At 49.1% G+C, this 20659-nt stretch overlaps 1 protein-coding gene across 1 annotated transcript in view; it reads right to left on the bottom strand.

Moving 5' to 3' along the window:
- ANTXR1 (ANTXR cell adhesion molecule 1) overlaps nucleotides 1-20659 on the bottom strand; it is a 104117-nt gene that overhangs the window by 32650 nt on the left and 50808 nt on the right. The window contains exons 13-14 of the mRNA XM_027697591.1: nucleotides 16281-16376; nucleotides 5552-5593 (exon numbers count right to left, since the gene is read on the bottom strand). Coding sequence (XP_027553392.1) covers nucleotides 5552-5593; nucleotides 16281-16376 — 138 coding nt within the window. The remainder of the gene's footprint in view (nucleotides 1-5551; nucleotides 5594-16280; nucleotides 16377-20659) is intronic.

Raw genomic sequence — 20659 nt, 5'->3', positions numbered from 1 at the left:
CCTGAGGGAACCTCATCTGTGGGTAACACAAGGATAATTCAGGCTCCACAAGGGACATCTGAACCACTCAGGGTAAGAATTCAAACTAAATTTGGCTAGATATAAAAAAAACCCCGCTTGGACAACTTACCCCTCTCCCCACCCTTATAATTATTTTCCCAGTTGTCTCTGCAGTGCCTGAATTTTGTCAGAATTCAGCATTTATAGAGAGCTCTGCCTGCACCAAGGGCTGAGACACGACAGGACAATCATTCCTCTGAATAAGAGATGCTATCATTGAATTTTACAGCTGAGAGAACAAGGAGGTGAATCCATTGTCCTCAAGGCTCCTTTGTGCCTGCTTCTTCTCCCAGTGCTGGACTCATTTCCAAATCCCATGGCCACCTCTCAACTGCAGAGGCTTTGTTACACTTTGAGGACACCTTGCTCTGTTCTCAGGGAACTTTTCCTCCTGCTCTGGAAGGTTTTACTTGGTACATTATCCCCTGCCAGGCATCTGAATCGCAGCTGCATAAACTCATCACTTTGGGTTTTCTTGTCTCTTTGCCTGTCACTGGCCCAAACCTGCTGTCACAGAGTGCTCACAGGTCCCAGATCATCTCAGAGGAAATGTTCTCCTGGTGCTCTGCCAAGGAGCAGCTGAAGAAAGACCCCATGAGGCACCAAAACACTCACACACAGAATCCCAGAATGGTTTGGGTTGGGACGGACCTCAAAGCCCATCCAGCCCCACCCCCTGCCATGGGCAGGGACACCTTCCACTAGCCCAGGTTGCTCCAAGCCCTGTCCAACCTGGCCTTGGACATTTCCAGGGCTGGGGCAGCCACAGCTTCTCTGGGCAACCTGTGCCAGGGCCTCCCCACCCTCATGGGGAAAAATTTCCTCCCAGTATCCCACCTATCCCTGCCCTCTGGCAGTGGGAAGCCATTCCCCCTTGTCCTGTCACTCCAACCATTGTCCAAAGTCCCTCTCCAGCTCTCTTGGAGCCCCTTTAGGCCCTGGAAGGGGCTCTCTGGTCTCCCCAGAGCCTTCTCTTCTCCAGCCTGAACAGCCCCAAGTTCAATTTGATATCAGCTCATCCTTGGGAATCAAATGTTGAGCAAAGCAGCCTTTGCTGGCCTTGCTGAGCACAGAAACTCCCCGTGTGTCTGTGCACAGATCCTCAGGGGTCCTGCCTGAAGTGATGTTCTCCACATACACTGTGAGTGCACAGACCAGAGGAAGCCCTGTTTTGAGGAGGGAAGGATGTTGAGCTGCTCCCACTCCAGAGCTCAGACCCTGAGCTACAGGAGGATGAAATAAGGTCTGATAGGAGAAGGGAATTACCACCAGTGCTCCCATTGCACTGTGATGGGATTTATCCCAACTTCCACAGCCTGGGCACTGTGCTGGGCCTGCCTGGATATTTCACCTGAAATTTGGCCATGAAGGTCCACACCTTCATGGTGCAATACCTGCACCTCCTCTGCTGCCAATAGCACCCCCATTTTTTTCTTTTAAATGCCTGTATCTTGAAAGGTTCTTTTTCTCCTCCACCCATATTTCCATAACTCGCTGTAAAAGGGGAGAACAGGGAAGGAAAAGCACTGGCACACCACTGGGGCCTGGCTTTGTTTCAGGAACAGCAGAATAAATTTCCTGCCTTGATGCCTACAAAAAATTCCTAGCAGATCCTTTCTCTGGAGCTTGCTTGCTACCCCCCCAGCAAGGCTTTCCAGGAAAAGAGAGGAAAGCAGTTTAGAAAAGAATAATGAACAGCAATAATTGAGCAATCTGGTCCAGTGGAAGGTGCTCCTGCCCATGGGCAGAGGGGTGGAGTGAGATGGTCTTTAAGGTCCCTTCCAACCAAACCATTCCATGATTCCATGATAATAAGGGAGGGTTCAAGCAGCTCCCCAGGCAGATGAATCTCTTTTAGTCATTCTCTGGCCTCATGAATGTTGTGGGAGAAATTAGTTCACAGCAATCAAAGTGGATTGAGCCGAACAGGGGGTTTCATCCCTTGGCTGAACAACAGTGAGTTAAATCCCTCCTTCCCAAGCTGCCTCCCAGCACAGTGACAACAGCCCTGTCTCTCCAGGACTTTCTTGTGTGTGTTTGCTCTGCTGTATGTGGGTAAGAGGACAACAGACATAAGAATTATCCAATTACAGGCTGGTTGGTGGCTTGGCTCTGGTGCCACACTCCGGGGCACTGTGGAGCTTGGGTGACAGAGCACATGGAAAAAATGGGTCTGAGAGGTGAGGAAAGGGAAGTTCTGGTCACCTGGACACCCTGCCTGGCTTTGCCAGGGAGCTTTGTGTCCCTGATCCCTGCTGTGGGAAGCAGTGCTGCCAGGACAGGCCCAGCAGTGTGGTTTAGCCTCTGTTCACAGGGCAGGGCAGCAGTGAGGACAGCGAGTGTCTCCTGGGGATGCCTGGGAGGGCTCCAGTTTATGCACTGCCTGCAGTCAGTCCATCCTTCTGTGGGCCAGGTAGTGAACAGGGAATTGTTGGAAGCTGCAGAGACCTGCAGGTTGGGTTTTTTTTGATGCAGAGGATGGGTTGCTGCAGTAGAAACAGCTTCAGCCCTGTGGTAAACTTCTGGGCTGAGCTGAGCAAGAGTTGTTCCAATAAGCTCAGCCTAAAGGTGATAGGACACAGGAATAAAAGCGGCTGTGTCTTCCCCCAGCAGGGCTAGAAAAAGCCTTCCTATTCACTGGAAGTAGAAGAATGTGGTTTTGATCCACCTTCAGTGACTAATCCCAGGCCAGAAAGGTGCTCTCTGGCTCCTCAGCCATTCCCCTCTTCCGCTTGGCATTAACTCAATCCTTCCTGGCTGTAAGTGAAACCATCTGTCCTGCTCTGGGCCCCACCTCCTCAGCATCCCGGGCTGTCTGAGCAGCTCAGGGGTGAGCTGATGACATTTGCAATTTCTGAATGAATTAATTGGAAGTTTGTAGCCAGTAATGATTTCCTTCACCAACGGCGAGCGTGTCTCCAATATGTCTCCAAAGGCCTTTAAAAGGGAGTTCAGTAAAACCTTGGCTGGTCTGACAGCAGCACGACTTTCCCCTCATTGTCACAGGATAATGCATTCTCCTGGCCTCCTGTGGGCCTCAGCTAACAAATCTGCTGATGTAAGAATTCCTCTTGTCTTTTTGTTTGGCCAAGACTTTTGGGAGAAGAAAAGCAATCGACCTGTAACTGTGCTGCTGGAGGGATTAGCCCTCTGTCATGCTGGAGAGGAGCAGTTGCTGGTTCTCTGCAGGGGGAAGGACATCTGCATCACCTGAGGAAAACTGGATTGTAGAAAACCAACTCCATCTTCCATTTGTTTTGAGCAAAGTAGAAAATCTGGAGCCTCCAACCTTCTGTGAAAGCATCACACGACTGCCAGTCCCGTTCTGTGGACCAGTGTCTCCAAGAGGACCAACATAATGCATCTTTTCAGAGCTTCTGCTATTTTTCCACTAGTGGGAAGCTCTTCTGTCTGGCAAAAACACACAGTACAAGTCCCAGCTTCAAGCCTTACTGATTTCTGAGCACTGGCCTGATGCTAAACAGCTTCTAAAATGGGATGAACTTTGGAAGAATCCTTTGGCTGCTAAATGTGTTCGATGGGCTTGAGGATAACTGAGCACTGAGTTAGGGGATGTGCTCTGGTGGGAAGTACAGCTGAAATTCCACCATCAGAGCAGCCCCTACAATGTTGGCACATTGGATGGATGGATGCCCCATCCCTGGAAGTGTCCAAGGCCAGGTTGGACAGGCTTGGAGCAACCTGGGCTAGTGGAAGGTGTCCCTGCCCATGGCAGGTTGGAATGAGATTATCTTTAGGGTCCCTTCCAACCCAAATATTCCAAGGTAGTTGTAACCAAAACCTGCCATCCCAAAGTGCCCAAACAGAGAGCAGAACAGCCAAAAGAATGTACAGATCCCCTCTTGGATTAAAGAGGCAGCAGGTAAAGTACAGGCACTAGTTAATGCCATGTTTCAGGTACTGGGCAGTGCTCTCTCTGGGCACAACCAAAGCCTGGACAAGTCAAATTTAAAGCTCTCTGCTGCAATGAGTTTATTCTGCAGCAACTGCTCTCACTTGCAGCACTTGCTGCTTTGACAAAAGGCTTCCTTGAGGTGATGCACGACTTCCCTCTGAGCACAGAGATGTAACTTCCCCTTCCACTCCTTGGCCAGGGAGCCAGCATTCCAGAATGATGTATTTTAATTAATTTCAGCAACTGAATCCCTTGGCTTGGAGGCATGTGTGATGCAGAACAAAGCCATGTGCAATTTTAGGTTAATATTTCCCTGTTCATTCAGAGGACAGAAGCTGACAAAGCTGGTGGATTTTCATACAGCCCAAACAAATGTCTGCTCAGGAGAACAGGCCAGATGCCTGCAGAGGGAGGCATGGGGAGCACTGGGGCCAAATGCAAATCCCTCTTGGCTTCAGAAATGGTCTGATTTGAAATTTTACTTCAGGCCTGTTTTGAAGGGGACAAGTGGCACCAAGGTGGAGGTTCCAGTGCTGCCCTGAATGATTCCTCTGTGCCCAGTGCAGGGAGAAGGATTCCAGGCCCACAGGCCTGCAGAGGACTGAGCCTTCAGGGTGTCTGTGTGCCTTGGCTCAGACCACACTCCCTGGGCTAGTCTGCATGGAGAGCAGAGAGCACCATTTCGGAAGCTTTTCCACTCACAAGCTGAAGCAGGCAATGGATTTGTCTCCAGATGCAGAGAAGGAGGCAAACCAACCAAGCAAATCACTCTGAGCACAGATCTAAGGCCAGTTTTACTCGCATAGCTAAGAGGAACTGATCCAAACCCCAGTGAAGTCAATGGAAAAACTCCCATGGCCACCAGTGCTCCCTGCACAGAGCCCAGGGACTGCAGTGAAATCCCACGTGGAAAACAGCAGGAGCAAAGCAGAGACTCATTGCGTGCTGGAAGCAGGGGGACAGAGAAAGAGCAGATGGAAAACTGGGCATGTTTCTGGGCACAGCCTGCTGATTAAGTAATGGTGACACAGCTTTAACCACTTGTGCCTGGATTCTGCCTAGAAATCGTAGGCAGAATTAAGATGGAATTTTTAATATTGATTTACCATTTGTTGATTGTTCTCCATTAAAACTTCCCTGGCTGGTGCAGCTCTTCTGCCATCAAGATGATTTTAGTGGGGTTTTACATCTGCTCAGAATCTGCTCCACTGTCTTCAGACACATTGCAAGGACCACGAGCTGCCTTCACTCACAGCAACCGTGGCCCAAGGGATCAGCTGCCAGGAGTGGTTATATATCCTAAACCACCAAAATCATTACTGTGCCATTCCAGGAAGGCAGTTAAACACATGTTTAGGTTCCATTAACTTCAAAGTTAAACACTGGCTTAAGGGTTGTCCCTTTTGTGAGCCACAGCCCGACTCTGTGGTGCTGTTCCAGTGAGGTGTTGTCTGCCCCTGTCCTCCTCCCCTGCCCACTCAGGGCAGGTCCTGCACACACAGATCGACCTTTTGTGGGGACCCTGAACAAACCTTGTCCCAAACACTGAGCAGATCAGGTGGCAGAGTTACTCACCTCACTGTCTTCTGCCGGAGGTGGGGGAGGCTCTTTGATGATCTACAAAGATCAAAGAGAAACAGAACAGTGAATTTATACTTTGTTCTTTAGCACAATTCAAATGTCACCAAGAAATGCAAAGGAGAAAATCACAGGATATGCTGCTGGGAACATTTGTGAAGTGTGTGATCAAAGGGTGGCTGGGGGTGCTCCTGGAGTCACTGCCACTGAGAGTAGGAGGGGAGGCAGGAGGTGTCCCAAAGCCCTGCCATGGAGACATTCCTGGTTACAGCTCCAGACTCACCTTGCTCCTTCAGTGAGGTAACAGCAAATTCAAAGCCTTACATCCTTGATCCTCCAGCCTCCTAATCCCAGTAGTTGCCACAGTCAGTGGTGGCTCTAAGCAACACACAACAGTTGGTGTTTTACCTGAACAACCACACTAAAATCAGCATCTCCTTCTACTGGACTCTGCACATGTGTACAAATCCTGCCTCAAACAATTTACAGTCTGAACAAAGGCTGGAAAGTGAAACCAAGATGAAGTAAAACGCCCTGGAGACACTGCAAAGCAGTGAAAACCCCCAGCCTGTCTCCCAGACCATTCTTTCTTCTTCATTCCAGAAGGCTGTGCCACCTCATGCTCTTCACATTCATGCTTTTCACATTATCAGGTTAATATAGTTCACTGTCGTAAGCTTTACAAAATATAAATATATATATATATTTGAGGCTCTCCAAGGGTTTCCAATAGAGAAGCAGGGTGAGGTTGTGGACTGGTCCAGGATATTCTCCATAGAAACCATTTCAGTTGATGTGGGCGTGAGGTTATTATTTCATGCAGAAAGTTTGCATCCAGGGCTCTGCAGGCAGTTGGCTGTTCCCAGAGCCCTCCATCCAAGAGCAACAGAGGCCTTTCCAGCAGGAACAGTCGCACACAGGCACGTCAGGCCCCTCTCCCTCCCACGGGACCCCAGAGCACAGCCCCTGCCCGGCCCAGCCCCGCCAGGCACGGCAGTGCCCCGGGGGGATCTGCTCCTGCACTTTTACATCCATCTGGACGGGGCAGCTCCTCCTGCACACACCAGCCCATGAGTCAGATGTGTCAGGGGCTGTGCTCTGGAGGTGCCAGAGTGTCCCCAGCTCCAGGATGGGCTGTTGGGGCAGAGGCTGCCCAGGCACAGGGTGGACACGCGTGGGCTCCAAAATCACCCCTCAGAAAGAGATACAGCCCCCAACAACAGCAGCCTGGCTGTTTAAATGCAGAAAGGGAAAATGACAATCACATTAAAGGTCCTGAAGATATAAATATTTACAGCAATGCCTCTCACTCGTGTTTTTCCTGCTCTGATGAGCTCACTGGTTTTATTTTCCTCTGCAAAGCCCGAGTCATGCAATGTGGCCATTAATGAAGAGCATGTGCCTCTGGCAGGGGAGATGGGGCTGGAGCAGTTTGTGTCCCAGCCCAGAGCAGTGGTGGGTGTAGAGCTCTGCCTCTGCCTCCTCCTGGGCCACAGAGCTCTTATTTTTGGTGGCCTACAACACCCTGGGGAAACTCTTGCTAAAGAGTCTTCGTGCTTTAGGAATCAGCTTTGTGTGCACGGAAGCACAGAGCACATGTGGAAGCCCGGAATGACACGTGAGGAGTGTGGTGGGAGCACAGCAGGACTGGGGTCAGATGTGGCTGTGCCCCCACAGGCCCCCTCAGGGAGGTGGAGGGGGGATGGCTCTGAGAGCTGAGCAGCAGAGCTGGGGAGTGTCTGTACGGCATCCATCTCTCTGCCCATCCTGGAATTCCTATTCTCGGGCAGGACAGAAATGATGATAGTGATGAAAATGATGAAAAATGATGAAAAGTGGATGGAAAGTGGCTGCAGTGTGCCTGTCAGTGAGCCCCACAACTCAGGAAGGACATTGAGGGGGTGGAGCATGATCCAGAGAAGGGAATGGAGCTGGGGAAGGATCTGGAGCACCAGGAGCATCTGAGGGAGCTGGGGGGGCTCAGCCTGGAGAAAAGGAGGCTCAGGGAGGACCTTCTCACACTCTACAACCACCCTGAAGGAGGTTATAGCCTGGTGGGGGTTGGCCTCTTCTCCCAGGCAACCACTGACAGGATGAGAGGACACAGTCTTAAGCTGCACCAGGGGAGGTTTAGGTTGGACATCAGGAAGAATTTCTTCAGAAAAAGGGTGTTCAGGCATTGGAAGGGGCTGCCCAGGGAGGTGTTGGAGTCCCCATCCCTGGAGATGTTCAAAAAAATACTGGACGTGGCACTCAGTGCTCTGGGCTGGGGGACAAGGCAGTGTTTGCTCAAGGGTTGGACTTGATCTCAGAAGTCTTTTCCAACCTAACTGATCCTGTGACTCTGTGACAACTGGATGGAAACTTGTCTGCATCACAGCACTACTCTGTGGAAAGGAAACCTTGGGTATTAGCATGGTTTCCTCAGAGTGCTGCTCCCTGGAGTAAGATGGAGACAACATAATTTCTTACATGTCTTTGGATACACTGAACACTGACCCAGAGTGTGCAATGCACCAACACACACAGCACTCACTTGGCAAGAGACCTCCTTTTGAACCAAAGCCCTGAATCCAAACCCACTGGACGCTGAGAAACTTCAGATATCTGATCCAAAATGTACCTGCTGGAAGTGGCCTCATTCCCTCCTGGAGCATTCCCTGCTCTGGTGGAACATCGTGGGTTCCAGTGGAGTTTCTCTCATTTGCATTGGCACGAAACATCAGGATAATCCATCCAACACATTTGGTCCAGCTAAGCATCCAAACACAACTTCTCAGCCAGTATCACTGGAAACTCTGGAGATTACAGGCTTGGAAATGAGGGATGGCTGTTTTCCATACGTTTGCATTCCTTCTCATAACATATGCGGACACGTACACGCAAACTGACTTCTGTAAACAGATCAAGTGTTTTCTATCACAGGCCAAGAGGGGAAAAAAAAAAGAAATTCCTGCAATTTTTCAGTGCTTTGCACTTCTAAGAGTAACTGAACACCCTGTAAGTTGGCAACGTGGATTGGTTCGTTTGGACACGTCTGGAGACGGGGAGAGTTCAGTCCTCTGGGCCTTTGAGCCTGTGCAACCTCTCAAAGGTCAAGCCTCACAAAAAAATACCATTTCTGTCTCCCTGCCCAGGTCAGGAGAGGGTTTTGTTCTCCAAACAGCACAAATCTTCTCCTTCTCCCTTTTGGATTTTTACAGTTATAGCTGAATGTGCATGAGACCATCATCCTGGGATATTGAGACCCTCATCCTGGGGCACTGAGACCCTTATCCTAGGATACTGAGATCTTTATCCCAGGATACTGAGACCTTTATCCTGGGGCACTGAGACCCTTATCCCGGGATACTGAGACCTTTATCCCAGGATACTGAGACCTTTATCCCAGGATACTGAGACCTTTATCCTGGGATACTGAGACCCTTATCCCAGGATACTGAGACCCTTATCCTGGGGCACTGAGACTCTTATCCTGGGGCACTGAGAACCTTATCCTGGGATACTGAGACCCTCATCCTGGGGCACTGAAGACAGTGAAGCAAAGGGGATGTTGGTGCCATCCCACACAAGTGGGCAAAGCAAGAACCATGGGGGGAATAACGAGGTCCCAGAGCAGCCCCAACCCCCTGCTCCTTTGGCACGAACAGAAACAGGAGCCCAAGGACAGGAGAGGAAAGGCCATGGCAGGGTCCCCGTGAGGACACAGTCTGCAAGGCCACCTCGCTCTGCCCTGGCTGCCCCTCTGGCCTCCAGCTGACACCCAGGGCCCTGCTGAAGGCGTTCAGCTGGGAGAGGACCTGGCCAAGCACAGCTCTGGGGAGTTTGGCTTGGCCAGGCTGGAGTGTTTGTTCATGTGTTCTTCAGCTGTTTTGATAACCCCAAGCCATCTCTGTGATTGCTGTGCAACTGCATCTCCTGCCCCTGGCTTTGGAAGAACGTGATTGTCCAGCCCCGTGTTTGCTCGCCAGGTGAGCAGCACCTGAGGGGTTCCCCATCATCCCCATGCTGGGAAAACCTTGCAGTGTGGTCTTTCCTTCCCAGGTGGTAAAGGCCTGTGGGCTGGAGGGGTTGGCCTTTGGCTTTTCGTGGCAGAGGAAGGAACTTCAAGAGCAGTTGCAGCACTTGTGAAAATGCAGGACAGTGAAGTAATTCCCTGCCTTTCCTCACAGATCCCAACGCTCATGTGACTGACACAGGTCTCTGTTAGCTGAGCCACCCCATGCCTCAGATCCATGGAGAAGCAGCTGTTTCTGATGGATAACCCAGTGTCAAAGCAGAGGAATGCTATCAGCCACCTCCTGGAAGGTTAAAAGCATTGGAGAGGACGAATTTTCTGTTGCCCTGAAATTTCTGTAGCCATTCAGGCATAAGAGAGCACATGTTGAATCCAAAGTTTGCATATTCCAGGAATGTGTCTAGGATGTTTTCCATCCTGGGAGCCCAGAAATCTCCACCAGCTCACATTGTCCAGCAATCACACACGCAGTTACTGTCCCTGGAGTTTCAGATGATAAATAGGGGCAATATGTTTCTTGTCAGTGAAGCTTTAGGATGGAACAGATCATCATTTAAAATGAAGCAAACAGTACAAAATAAGAAATAAAGGACTTTGCCTCTAATTAGAACTAAAATTTGGGAAGGGAGTATACAGTTTAACTGAGCAGATCATTTTGTCCTTATTTACCTTCACTCTTCTGCAAACCACAGAATGTGTATTTTTGCTGTCCTAATAAACAGGGATTTTTAATAGCATTAACTCTGACCCATCTGACTCATCTTTATTTTTTCTCCTTTCATATTTATAGTTTTGACCTCTCAGTCCTGTGACAGTTTCATAGTTGAGGTATGAGTTGGGTAGAGGAACATTTCCTTTTTATTTCTGCCATATCTGCTGTGTCTTCTGAGTATTCTAATCCTTGGAGATTTGGTCTTCACTTCCAAGCTAATACAAGCAGGAGCTTGTCCTAGTTTCTTCATCTGCAATATAATGCAGACGTACAAGAGGTAAGAGAAGTCCAATGGAAAGCTAACTCATCCTTTTAAGTTCACCTCTCTTGTCAGCCTGGGAGCAGATCCAGAGATCCCAATTTTAACTCATTAAAACTGTAAGAAAAGGCTGTTTCATGCTTAAGATTTGGAGGTGAAGTGCATAAACCAAGTTCAGTACAGGACATGAAACATGTCAAAATCATCCACTGATGAAAGACACGACATCATGGAGGGGAAAAGCCTCCATTTGATTAACCCTGGTACAGTTTGCAGCTGCAGGGGGCTGGCATGGAGTTGTCCAGGGAATGCACATTAAACATGCAGTGTCTGCAAAGGTTGTTCCTTTTCCTGGGCTATTCCACTCACAGATAAACCAGGCCAGAACCACTGGGCTGTGCTCCAAGTGTCTGACCCACTTTCTTTGGAAGACTATATAAATGAAATTCCTTTTCTGGGCTAAAGAAAGCCCCCATGGCCTCTTCCAGCCTTGCCCAGGAGCCCTTGCTCTCCCTCACTGATTCCTGGGGAATATTCTGGTTTAGTAAGACCACGTCCTAAGGAGCTGTTCCTCCTCAGCTGGGCTGAGCCAGCTTTCTTTGGAAGAGGTGAGAGGTGGCCAGGGAATGCAAACAAAGGGAGAAGAGGTTTTTATGGAGTGAATTACTCCCCATGCAGGCCCAGGGCAGAGCTCAGCAGTGCCTGCCCTGCTGAAGGACCTGCTGTGGTCTGGAACAGGGGGTGCTGAACCCGGGCAGGATTAACATCACTGGCCTCTGGATCCGGCCTCAAGGAAACACATCAGCAAGTGAATTGTCTGGGAATCTGAAGTCCAGGCACAGCATCTGAAGGCAGATGCCTTCCCAGCCTCAGAGGGCGCTTTCCAAAACGGCAACTCCGTGAACATCTTTCAGTTTGGACACTCCACAGCTGAGGGGCACTTTGGAGAATATGGATTGAACTTTTTGGTAAGGACACATCAAGGCACCCCAGTTCAGTGCCTGGCCCCCACACTGTTCCACCAGCCCACGTCTCCACCTGGGCTGCTGTAGAGCTGGTGGCATCAGCCCGGGCACTGGGCCTTTGCTGGGCTCTTTTGGGGATCAGTGCCAGCCCGTTCAAACACAACCACTTATTGAGTGTTATATCCATATGCCAACCACTCTGACCTGACTGACAGGAGCCTGAGAGCAGCACTGAACTGCCCTGGGTACTCTGTGTGATCCATAAGACCATCCTCATCCTCCTGCTGCCCTTTGTGCCCAGCACTGCAGAGTCAGGGTGTTTTTTACACTGCCTTAAACCTGCAACAGCAGGGCTGCCTCCAAGGGTTTGGGCAGTAAATGGAGACACTCATTCCTGGCAGTGTGTGTATCCAGAGCTTGAATGTTCCACAGCACAGTTATCTCCAATAAATCCAGTGATTCCAGGTGTATAATGTGGGACACTCCCTGCTCAGGTGGGTGCTCACCTGGACAGCCCAGAGCCGGCCCAGAGGCAGGGCCTGCAGGGCTCACAAACAATCTCTGCCTTCACACTTCTGCTTTCTCTTTTGCTTGGTTTGTCTCAGTAATGTTGCAGATGATTCATGATCCTGTGCTCCCTTCTCCCACATCATCATCCTGCAGCAGAGCTGTGCCCTGTGTGCACATGGGAGCGGGTGGGAACGGAGCACGTGGACCCTCACAGGGAATCTCCATCCAGCCAACAAGGACCGTGTCATTTTATGGCTCTTTAGGGTTGCTGTAGAGCCTATGCATTTCCTCCCCTCCTCTTCCTCCAGTTTAGCCATGATTTTCATGTGGTTTTAATCTATATTTTCTGTATTTTCTCCATCCAGCTCTTTGTTTCCAAAACTTCTGGTCAGCTGCAGTACAGACTGAGAGCCAAACAGATTGCTGGGTTCTTCCATGCTTCCTTCCAGAAAACAGCTTTAAAGTTAAAACTGGTGTTAGATGCTTAAATACCAACACCTCATTTATCTGCCAGCCACACCCCTGCATTTAAAATGGCTGCAGTGGGAAAAGAAAGGAGATGGGGCAGATTTTCTGCAGGGGCAACTAACACAGCCCAGCCTCATGTCCTCCCACTCAGGCCACCCTGGATGGCTGCAGAAGGGAGGCAGAGACTCGTGTTTTCTTCATAAACCTGTGAGGAGATGTGATGCACAGCCACGTGGGAAGATGCACGTGGGGAAAAGTCTCAGTCTCAGCCGCCCCTGGGAGATAATTCCACTCCCACCCCTGGAGTGCCCTCACTGAGCTCCAGCCCAAGGCTGGGCCAGGCTGGATGTGCCCATCCCTTCACTGTTCCAGGGCTAAGCTTTGCAAAGGTGCAAAGCATGGCCCAAACAGCTCCCTCATCCTGCCAGGACCTGTGTCCATGTGGGACACGTGCTCAGGGTGGTGCTGCACGTCAGCACAGGGAAACCATCCCAGCACAGGGAAACCATCCCAGCACAGGGAAACCATCCCAGCACAGAGCAGCCTTCCAGTATTGTATCAATTATACCTTCACTATACATCCAAACACTTCAAGCAGCTCCATTTCCAAGCCAATCTAACAATGTGCCTGCAGAATCCTCCCTGAGATAGTTTTGGAGGCTCATTATCTCTTTGGCTTACATCTACATTAAAATCTACTTGGTTTACAGCAACATTAAACCTGAGGCTTATGTTGGCCTCCTACCCAGAACAATTCCACCCTCGGGCACCTGAACAGCCTCTTGCACACAGTTACTGCTGGGGGTGTGGGGCTCCCCCAGGTCGTGCTGTGCCCAGGAAGGAGGAGGAATGGGAAGACAACCCCTAACTCAGGGAGGCCGGGATCAGGTGTCTGCTGTTCCCCAGAACTGCTCAGCTCAGGAGGAGTGGGGTCACCCCATTCCAGATGTCTGGGTACTGGCCCCCATTCCTGTAAGGAGTCCAGTGGTGGGGATGTCAGGGCAGCAGAATTAGTTCTTTGTTTTCTGTTGTTGAACAAACCTCCCAGAACCTTTGGAAAGGTTCGTGCCTGCCTCCCGTGCTTTTGTGATATCCCCCACAGGTATCCAGGGTAATTTTGCCTGTGCTGGTATCAGGCACAGCAAAGAGTTATTATTGTTCTGAGCCACCAGGCAACAATTGCCTCTACTGTAAACCGAGTGGTAAATTCCAGACTTCATCCCAGAATCCTTCTGAGACCAATAAACTTGGATACATTTGGAAACAGCATTCCTTTATGGGTGAGTGCCAAGGAGATACTGGGTTCCAGATAAACCTCCAGAGTGAGTCTATTGACTTCAGTCCATTTACTCCAGGGATCAAGCTGGCTTGGTGTCTTTCCTGAAGAACTGCTGGATAATAATGACTCCTATTTAATTAAAAAGCATGCCAAGAGGAATTTCAGGCTTTAGAAATGTGCTTGTCACTCAGAAACAAATTTATACTTGGTAAGAGAAGAGTTTGTTGTTTTTTTCCTTCTTCCCCTGGACACATCCCCAGTTATCTCCAAACGTCCCCGGGCTGGGATCCACGGCGATGGCTCCGGCTCTGCGGTTTGGTTATTCGAGGTTAGTGCTGATGCCTCTGGTCTCTTGTGCAAGCCAGTTCCTCTGCCCTTAATTCACTCCTGACAACTGCATTCCTTCCTGTGCCACTTCCAAACCAGGCCAGAGCTCTGCTCGGCTCCCTCTCTGCACACCCCAGACAGGCTGGGCCCTCCTCCATGGCCTTATCTTTAATTTCACAGAGTTTTTGGGTGAGCAATACACAGTGAGGTATCTCAGCTGCTGATCTGCTGCCAAACACACCGGGCTGCCCCCCTGGAGAGGTGGAAGAGATTTCATCCAGGCTCTTGGAGGAAAATCTTTCCAACAACTACAGGGATGTGTTTGACTTGCACTTGGAAACCATCAGTGAGATAGTCCCCACTCGCAGACCCTGCTAAGAGGGAATGTGGGAGGTAAAGGAGGAGAGTGAGGAAAAGCTTTTATCTACAACAAATTTTTTTAAGTACAGGATTTAAATCTGGAAAACATTAAGTTTATAAAGTTTCCTGTGGACAGAGACTGCCTCTCCTCTCTCTGCTGGCCCACCTTGCTTATCTGGACTGTATTTTTCACACTTCACAAACACTGTCCTCACTCCGTTCCACCCAGCAGACCCACACTGCCCTTCCAGTGCACAGCTCCATGTCCCCTGCACTGCTGCTTTTATTTATGCCTTTTTCTCATCAGCTTCACCTTTCTCCTGTAACAGACCCTTAACCCAGCAGCATCACCGAGAGCCTTCCCTCTCTGTCCCCCCAGTTCTGCTCCAGTGCAAACATCTGTACAGGGCACATCTCCACTGACTTCCATGCAGATGTGCCAACAAAGGAATTGGCCCAGTTCCTCTGGGAATGTGCCATCTAGTTTAGACAAATAACTCTGAGCAACCTACCACACTGTTAATGCTTTGGCCAAATTTAGAACCAATCTTTTTATATTGTCCTGAAAGTTGAAATAAATATTTTTTCCATTCTGGTTTTCTTCTCAGGACAGAGGTGCCAAACTACTGTGAAAAGAAGCGTTTTATCCCCAGCATTTCCAGCCAGGAACAGAAATAGACAACAAAGATTTTTCCTGCGAGATTTCCATCCTTGTTCTGGGTAAATTCATCTCAACACAAAGACTCATCCTTCACTTTGCCTGCTCCTGCAGTGTGAGGCTCCAAAGCTCTCAGGACTGGATTGCAGGTTTGGGACAACATGGTACAAATTTACAACTCTGGGTATGTCATTTGAAATCAGGAATAATGATGGTGACCCAGCAACTTGAGCCAGTTTGGGCAGCCTGAAAAGCAGCATCTGAATCGTTCCACGCAGCCACTCACCAAAACAGGAGTCCAATTCTGCTGACATTTCTACATCCCTAATTCTTGTTCTATATTTGCAGCACAAACAAGACCCAGAGCAGCAGCAGAGCTTCCCTGTATTGTGTGTTCCCCAATAACCAGCCCTTGCCCTGATCCTCAGAGGAAAAGGCAGTGCCAGGGGATGATCAGCAGGGATGGACAGGGCTAGGACAGGTCCTTGCAGACAAACACCAGGGCACGTCTTGAGTCCTGTGATTTCCTTTTTGCCTCCCTTGACCTCTTCCTTCTCCCCTGTTCTATCTTGATTTTCCTCTGTCTTTTTAAGGTATTAACTCTGTGATTGTGCTTTTTAACTTCTGTGAAAGCGCCTGGAGATAACTCTCAGTGAAGCACAGTTGTACTTCCACTGGAACTGTCACTTGGGTGTTTCAAAGTGCTTTCCAGCCATGATGTGTCAGGAAACAAAGTTAATCTTGCAAAAATTTCCACATTTCCACATGCCTTTTCCTTGCACCTGAGGCAGAACAAGGACTGCAGCCTGGGTTGGCCATGCCCTTCCACACGAGCCCTCCAGCATGGAGGTACCAACACCGGGGTCAGACAATGCAGAAGAGCTCTTCCTCCCCAACAGGCATGGCAAGGAATACACTTCTGCAAACCCTTTCCATCTTGTGACCAATAAATACAACTGAGAGGCTCCTGACAAGGCCTGGATGTTGGCAGCATTGCTGTTCCAGGGGTGTGATCCAGAGGCTGGGCAGATGGAGCAGAAGCCCAAAGCAGTGCCAGTGGTGGAAGAAATGCTGCCCCATCCTGTGGAAAACTTTGTCCCCTTCCCCCTCATTTCTTACATTCAGGCAACATTGAATTGCTGTTTTCTGCTGATGATTTCTGTCACTTACCACAGTGCAGCAGAGAGGCCAGAACCACCAGAGCAGAGCCAAGGCCAGCAGGAGGAAGAGGATCAACAAGGCGATGGCCAGGATGGTCCCATCGGACTGGAAGAGAGACACCAGAGTGTGTGAGCAGCACTAACACAGAACTGCCTCTCCAAGGTACCCCCCTGTGCACCCTGCTGCCAGGGACATCCCACTCTCCATTTACTGTCATTTTAATGACAATAATTGTCAATGCCATACTCCATTTATTTGTCAGACAAAATGCAGTTTTCCTCTCTCCTCACACATCAAATGTGGCACCTGTCCCTCCCCTCACTTCACTGCAACGAGGCCCAGAGCTCTCCTTTACTTCATGGATTTTGCCTTGATTTTCTGAGCCTCACAGTTACATAAAACACTTAGTTCAGTTCAGATTAAAACTAATGTAACATTCATCAGAGTATTGTGAAGACTGAAAAAAAGATTTAAAAAGGAGCTCACAACACAATCATGGAATCATGGAGTGCTTTGGATTGGGAGGGACCTTAAAGCTCATTTCATTCCACCCCCTGCCATGGGCAGGGACACCTTCCACTAGCCCAGGTTGCTCCAAGCCCTGTCCAACCTGGCCTTGGACACTTTCAGAGATGGGGCATCCATCCATCCATCCATCCAACCTCTCTGGGCAATGTTTCACTGTGGTTTAAACATTCTCCTTTTTTGCAACTCTTTTCCTCTCTTGCAGTACAAACTCTAAAGTGATGTTGGCATTAAAGTTGACTCCAAACACAAAACTTGCAGCCAGGTCTCCAGGGGCCCCTGACTCGGGTCACCCTGCTCCTCTCAGCAGGGCTGAGTCACAGAAGTTCTGCCACGAGCTTTCCAGGGAGATTTGAACACACACACCACCCCAACAATCACTGGGAGTTTCCTCCTCAGAAGACATTAACTCCAGAGGATCCTCTCCTCTCCAGCTGGGATGCTCCCCCCATTAAGATCCACGTGCAGTTCTCTGGTGTCCATCAGCACTGCAAACTGCTGCACAGGCCAGCCCAGCTCAGCAGGCAAAACCCAACGTGCTTCATTTCTTGCTGCTTGGACTCAACCCCCAGCAGCTGTTCCTGTCCTGAGGTGTGCCAGCCTCCCCACACCCTTCCTCCCCAGCATCATCATCCAGCAGGCCAGCAGGCAGGCCTGACTTCAGCCTCTTGGAGATGTTCCTGATGGCAGAGCAGGAGTTCCAACCCCCAGACCAGGGTCAGGATCCCAGTGCCAGACTGAGGACACGGTCAGGGCAGACTGACCTGTTGGGGGGAGATCTGGGTGCCTGCTGAGCTCACTGTAACTCAGGGGCCAGATGACCTCCCGTCATACCAGAGGGGGAGAGTAATGGAAAAGCAACCAGGTTGAGAGCATTTTCCAAGCTCTCTGCTGGTGCAGAAAGAATTTCTGGAGAACTTGGATCAAGACAACCTGATCTCTGACACTTGGAAGCTAAAGGGAGGTAGTCCACACAGGAGAAGAATTCGCCCAAGGCATGTCTGGAAATGGAACTTGGACCCCACCACAAAATAAAAGCTCATTTGAGAAGACAGAGCTGTACATTTGTGGCTGTTCCTCCAGACAAAGAGCATAAAGGCACATCCATCATCTGCAAAATGAAACCTGCTGGAAGTCAATGCTTTAGAAAATGTGATCTCGACTCTTTGCTGCCATGAAATTGTAGGAGAAATAAAGCTTTTTATGTCTAATCATTGTCTGCCCCTTTAGACCCATATTGAAACAAACATTTTGTCATTAAGATATTCTAAAATCAATTTGCAAATATACAACACAAAGTGGCCTTGTAACTGTTTTCTGGGGATTTTTTTTGTTTTGTTTTTAAAAATAGAATTTATTTTTACTTTTCTTCCCCCCAAGACAATCTGTGAAGATCAATTTAGGATACCCCAACGTGTGTTTCTGCCCCAGCTCTGAGCTGTCCCTGCTGCAGCGAGGCCGGGAGGGAACCCCAGTGAGTCACAGCAGGACAGAGCACATGCACACCAGAAACCCTGCCAGAATCATCCACAGTGCACTCCTGAACTGCTTTGGGTTTGGTTTATCTTTATTTTGCCAGTTTCTGCAGAATTTAGCTATCACTCTGTGCAATATCTATGGTTTAATATGGCTACAACTATGCTTAGCTAGAAACTGTCACTTAGGCAAGTTGAGTGATGAACAAGGAGGAAATTCTGCCTGCTAAAAGACTTTGCAAAAGTTCCTCTGACAATTTGAAATCTCTCTCTCAATCTTATATAGCTGGTGAAAGGGCTGAAGGATTTCAAATAACTGCTTTCATTCCTTTCTTTTTAATTTTTTTTGTTTGGTTGGTTTGTTGTTTTTTTTAAATGAAAATTTGGAAGAACAATGCAAAGGCTCATGGAAACACTGACCCATGGAATAATGCAATGAGCTGTGTGTAACACAGTGAATACAGGCAACTCAGACCAAGAAAACAACTTTCATTTTAAAAAGAGAATTTTTACAGTAAACTAGAGAATTTTCCATTAAAAAAAAAATCTATGGAGACAAAGCCCGGATAGTCCCTAAATACACAGTTATCTGTGATCAGTGCTATTGTCCCACAGGGATTCACCTTGACTTCTTACACAGAAATAAAGCTGGTGCTGGTACCCCCAGTGAGATCAACAAGCTCAAACCCCAGCACACCTGAATGGTGACAAAAGCCCGACAGCAAAGGGACCCTCAGAGCTCGTTCCAAATGAAGTGGAAAACTTTGGTACTTTGCTTCCTGACAACTGTTGAAGTCCTGGACGATGCCTGGAGCTGTTCTTTTGAAACACCCTGTTATTTTATCAAGGAACAGTCATATAAAAAAGAGCAGGTTCTTTACATGCCCTTTCAAGGTTCTCCACATCTGACATACTAAAACTCTGCTGTGCAGACTGTGAAGGAAATGAACTGGTGGAGAAAGCAAGGCAGCCGTGCCTTGGAGCCTCCTCTACCCTGCCAGGGTCCAACAGGGTCAACAAAGTGCTGCAAGTACTGCTGGCACTGGAAGTGTAATGGGAAACAACCTCTGGAAGATACTGTACAAGAGATATGAAGAAATCTGCAGCAGGACACGTTAGAGGCATTTCCTCATATATTGGGGGTGTGTGTACATACATGATTCCATGATCATGTATGTACATGTATGTACATGTCTATGTATGAGAGAGAATCATGGAGTCACAGAATGACTGGGGCTGGAAGGGACCTTAAAGACCACCTGGTTCCACCCCTGCCATGGGCAGGGACACCTTCCACTGGACCAGGTTGCTTCAAGGTCCCTCCAACCTGGTCCTTCACTCCGCAGTTACTGTGGAATTTTAGGGACTAGGAGAAGCCAGGCTGGGATGGGGAAATCCCTTGGCCACGAGACAGAACCCTGGCCCAGCTCTTGAACTGCAGGTTCTTCCAGAGACAGAGGAGGGGAGGGATGGCAAAACCTGATCCAGCAACTGCCACGGGCTATTTCCTGAACTCTCCCCACAAACACTGGGATGTGTTCCCCCTACAAGGGAACAACTCCCTCCAGGCACACCTGGGATCCCTGGGAAGATCCCAGCACAAAGCTCAGGATAAGCTGGGTGGGTGCACATTCCTTTAACAGCCAGGGCAGAGGGATGGCCACCCCACCATGGTCCTGCCACAGAGGAAATGACTCACCCCCCAGCCTTCCTTTGCTGTTCCCTGCTGAGACACTGCCCAAGACCAACCTCCTGGAATTTTGCCCGGGATGTTCAGATGCAATCATGAGGTGAGACAAAGCCAAGATGGAATCTATGGTATTAATCCCCCTATTTCATCTTAGACTTCCTAAATTCTTCTGACACAGAAGCAGACACATACCAGTTCATAAACAAACATAAAATTTCAATGGAATTATGGCTTATTTTTGAGGGTTTTCCAAAAAATGCTGCTACACACCAGATGGGTATTTTTTGTTGCATTTGGGTTTGTTTTTTGGGTTTTTTTCCAGTCTTCTTATTTTTGTTTAAGATTTTGTTTCCTAGTTTCCCACTTAACTGCATACATTGGCTGTTCCAGAGAGGGACTGTGGAATAGCATCCCCAAAGCACACAGAGCCTCAAAAGCTCTGAGTGCTGAGTTCAGCAGTGATGGATGAAGTACTGGGTGTATCCAATAAAAGTGCTCATGTCCTGGCTGACAAATGAATGTCCTGGGATTTACAGGGACAGGGAGGAGGGCAGTGCCTGCTCCTCACCATGGCAGTGACTGGATTTAGCTCCAAGGGTGTGTTTGAATGTGCTGACTTCACACTGAGCCCAACAGCGATGGACTTCAGTGAAATATGTAGAATCATGGAACATGCTGAGTTGGAAGGGACCCATCAG

Source organism: Neopelma chrysocephalum, unplaced genomic scaffold (assembly GCF_003984885.1).
Source record: "Neopelma chrysocephalum unplaced genomic scaffold, ASM398488v2 Primary Assembly neopelma1_120, whole genome shotgun sequence".
Lineage (NCBI taxonomy): Eukaryota > Metazoa > Chordata > Aves > Passeriformes > Pipridae > Neopelma > Neopelma chrysocephalum.
This window is presented reverse-complemented; position numbering and strand designations above follow the sequence as displayed.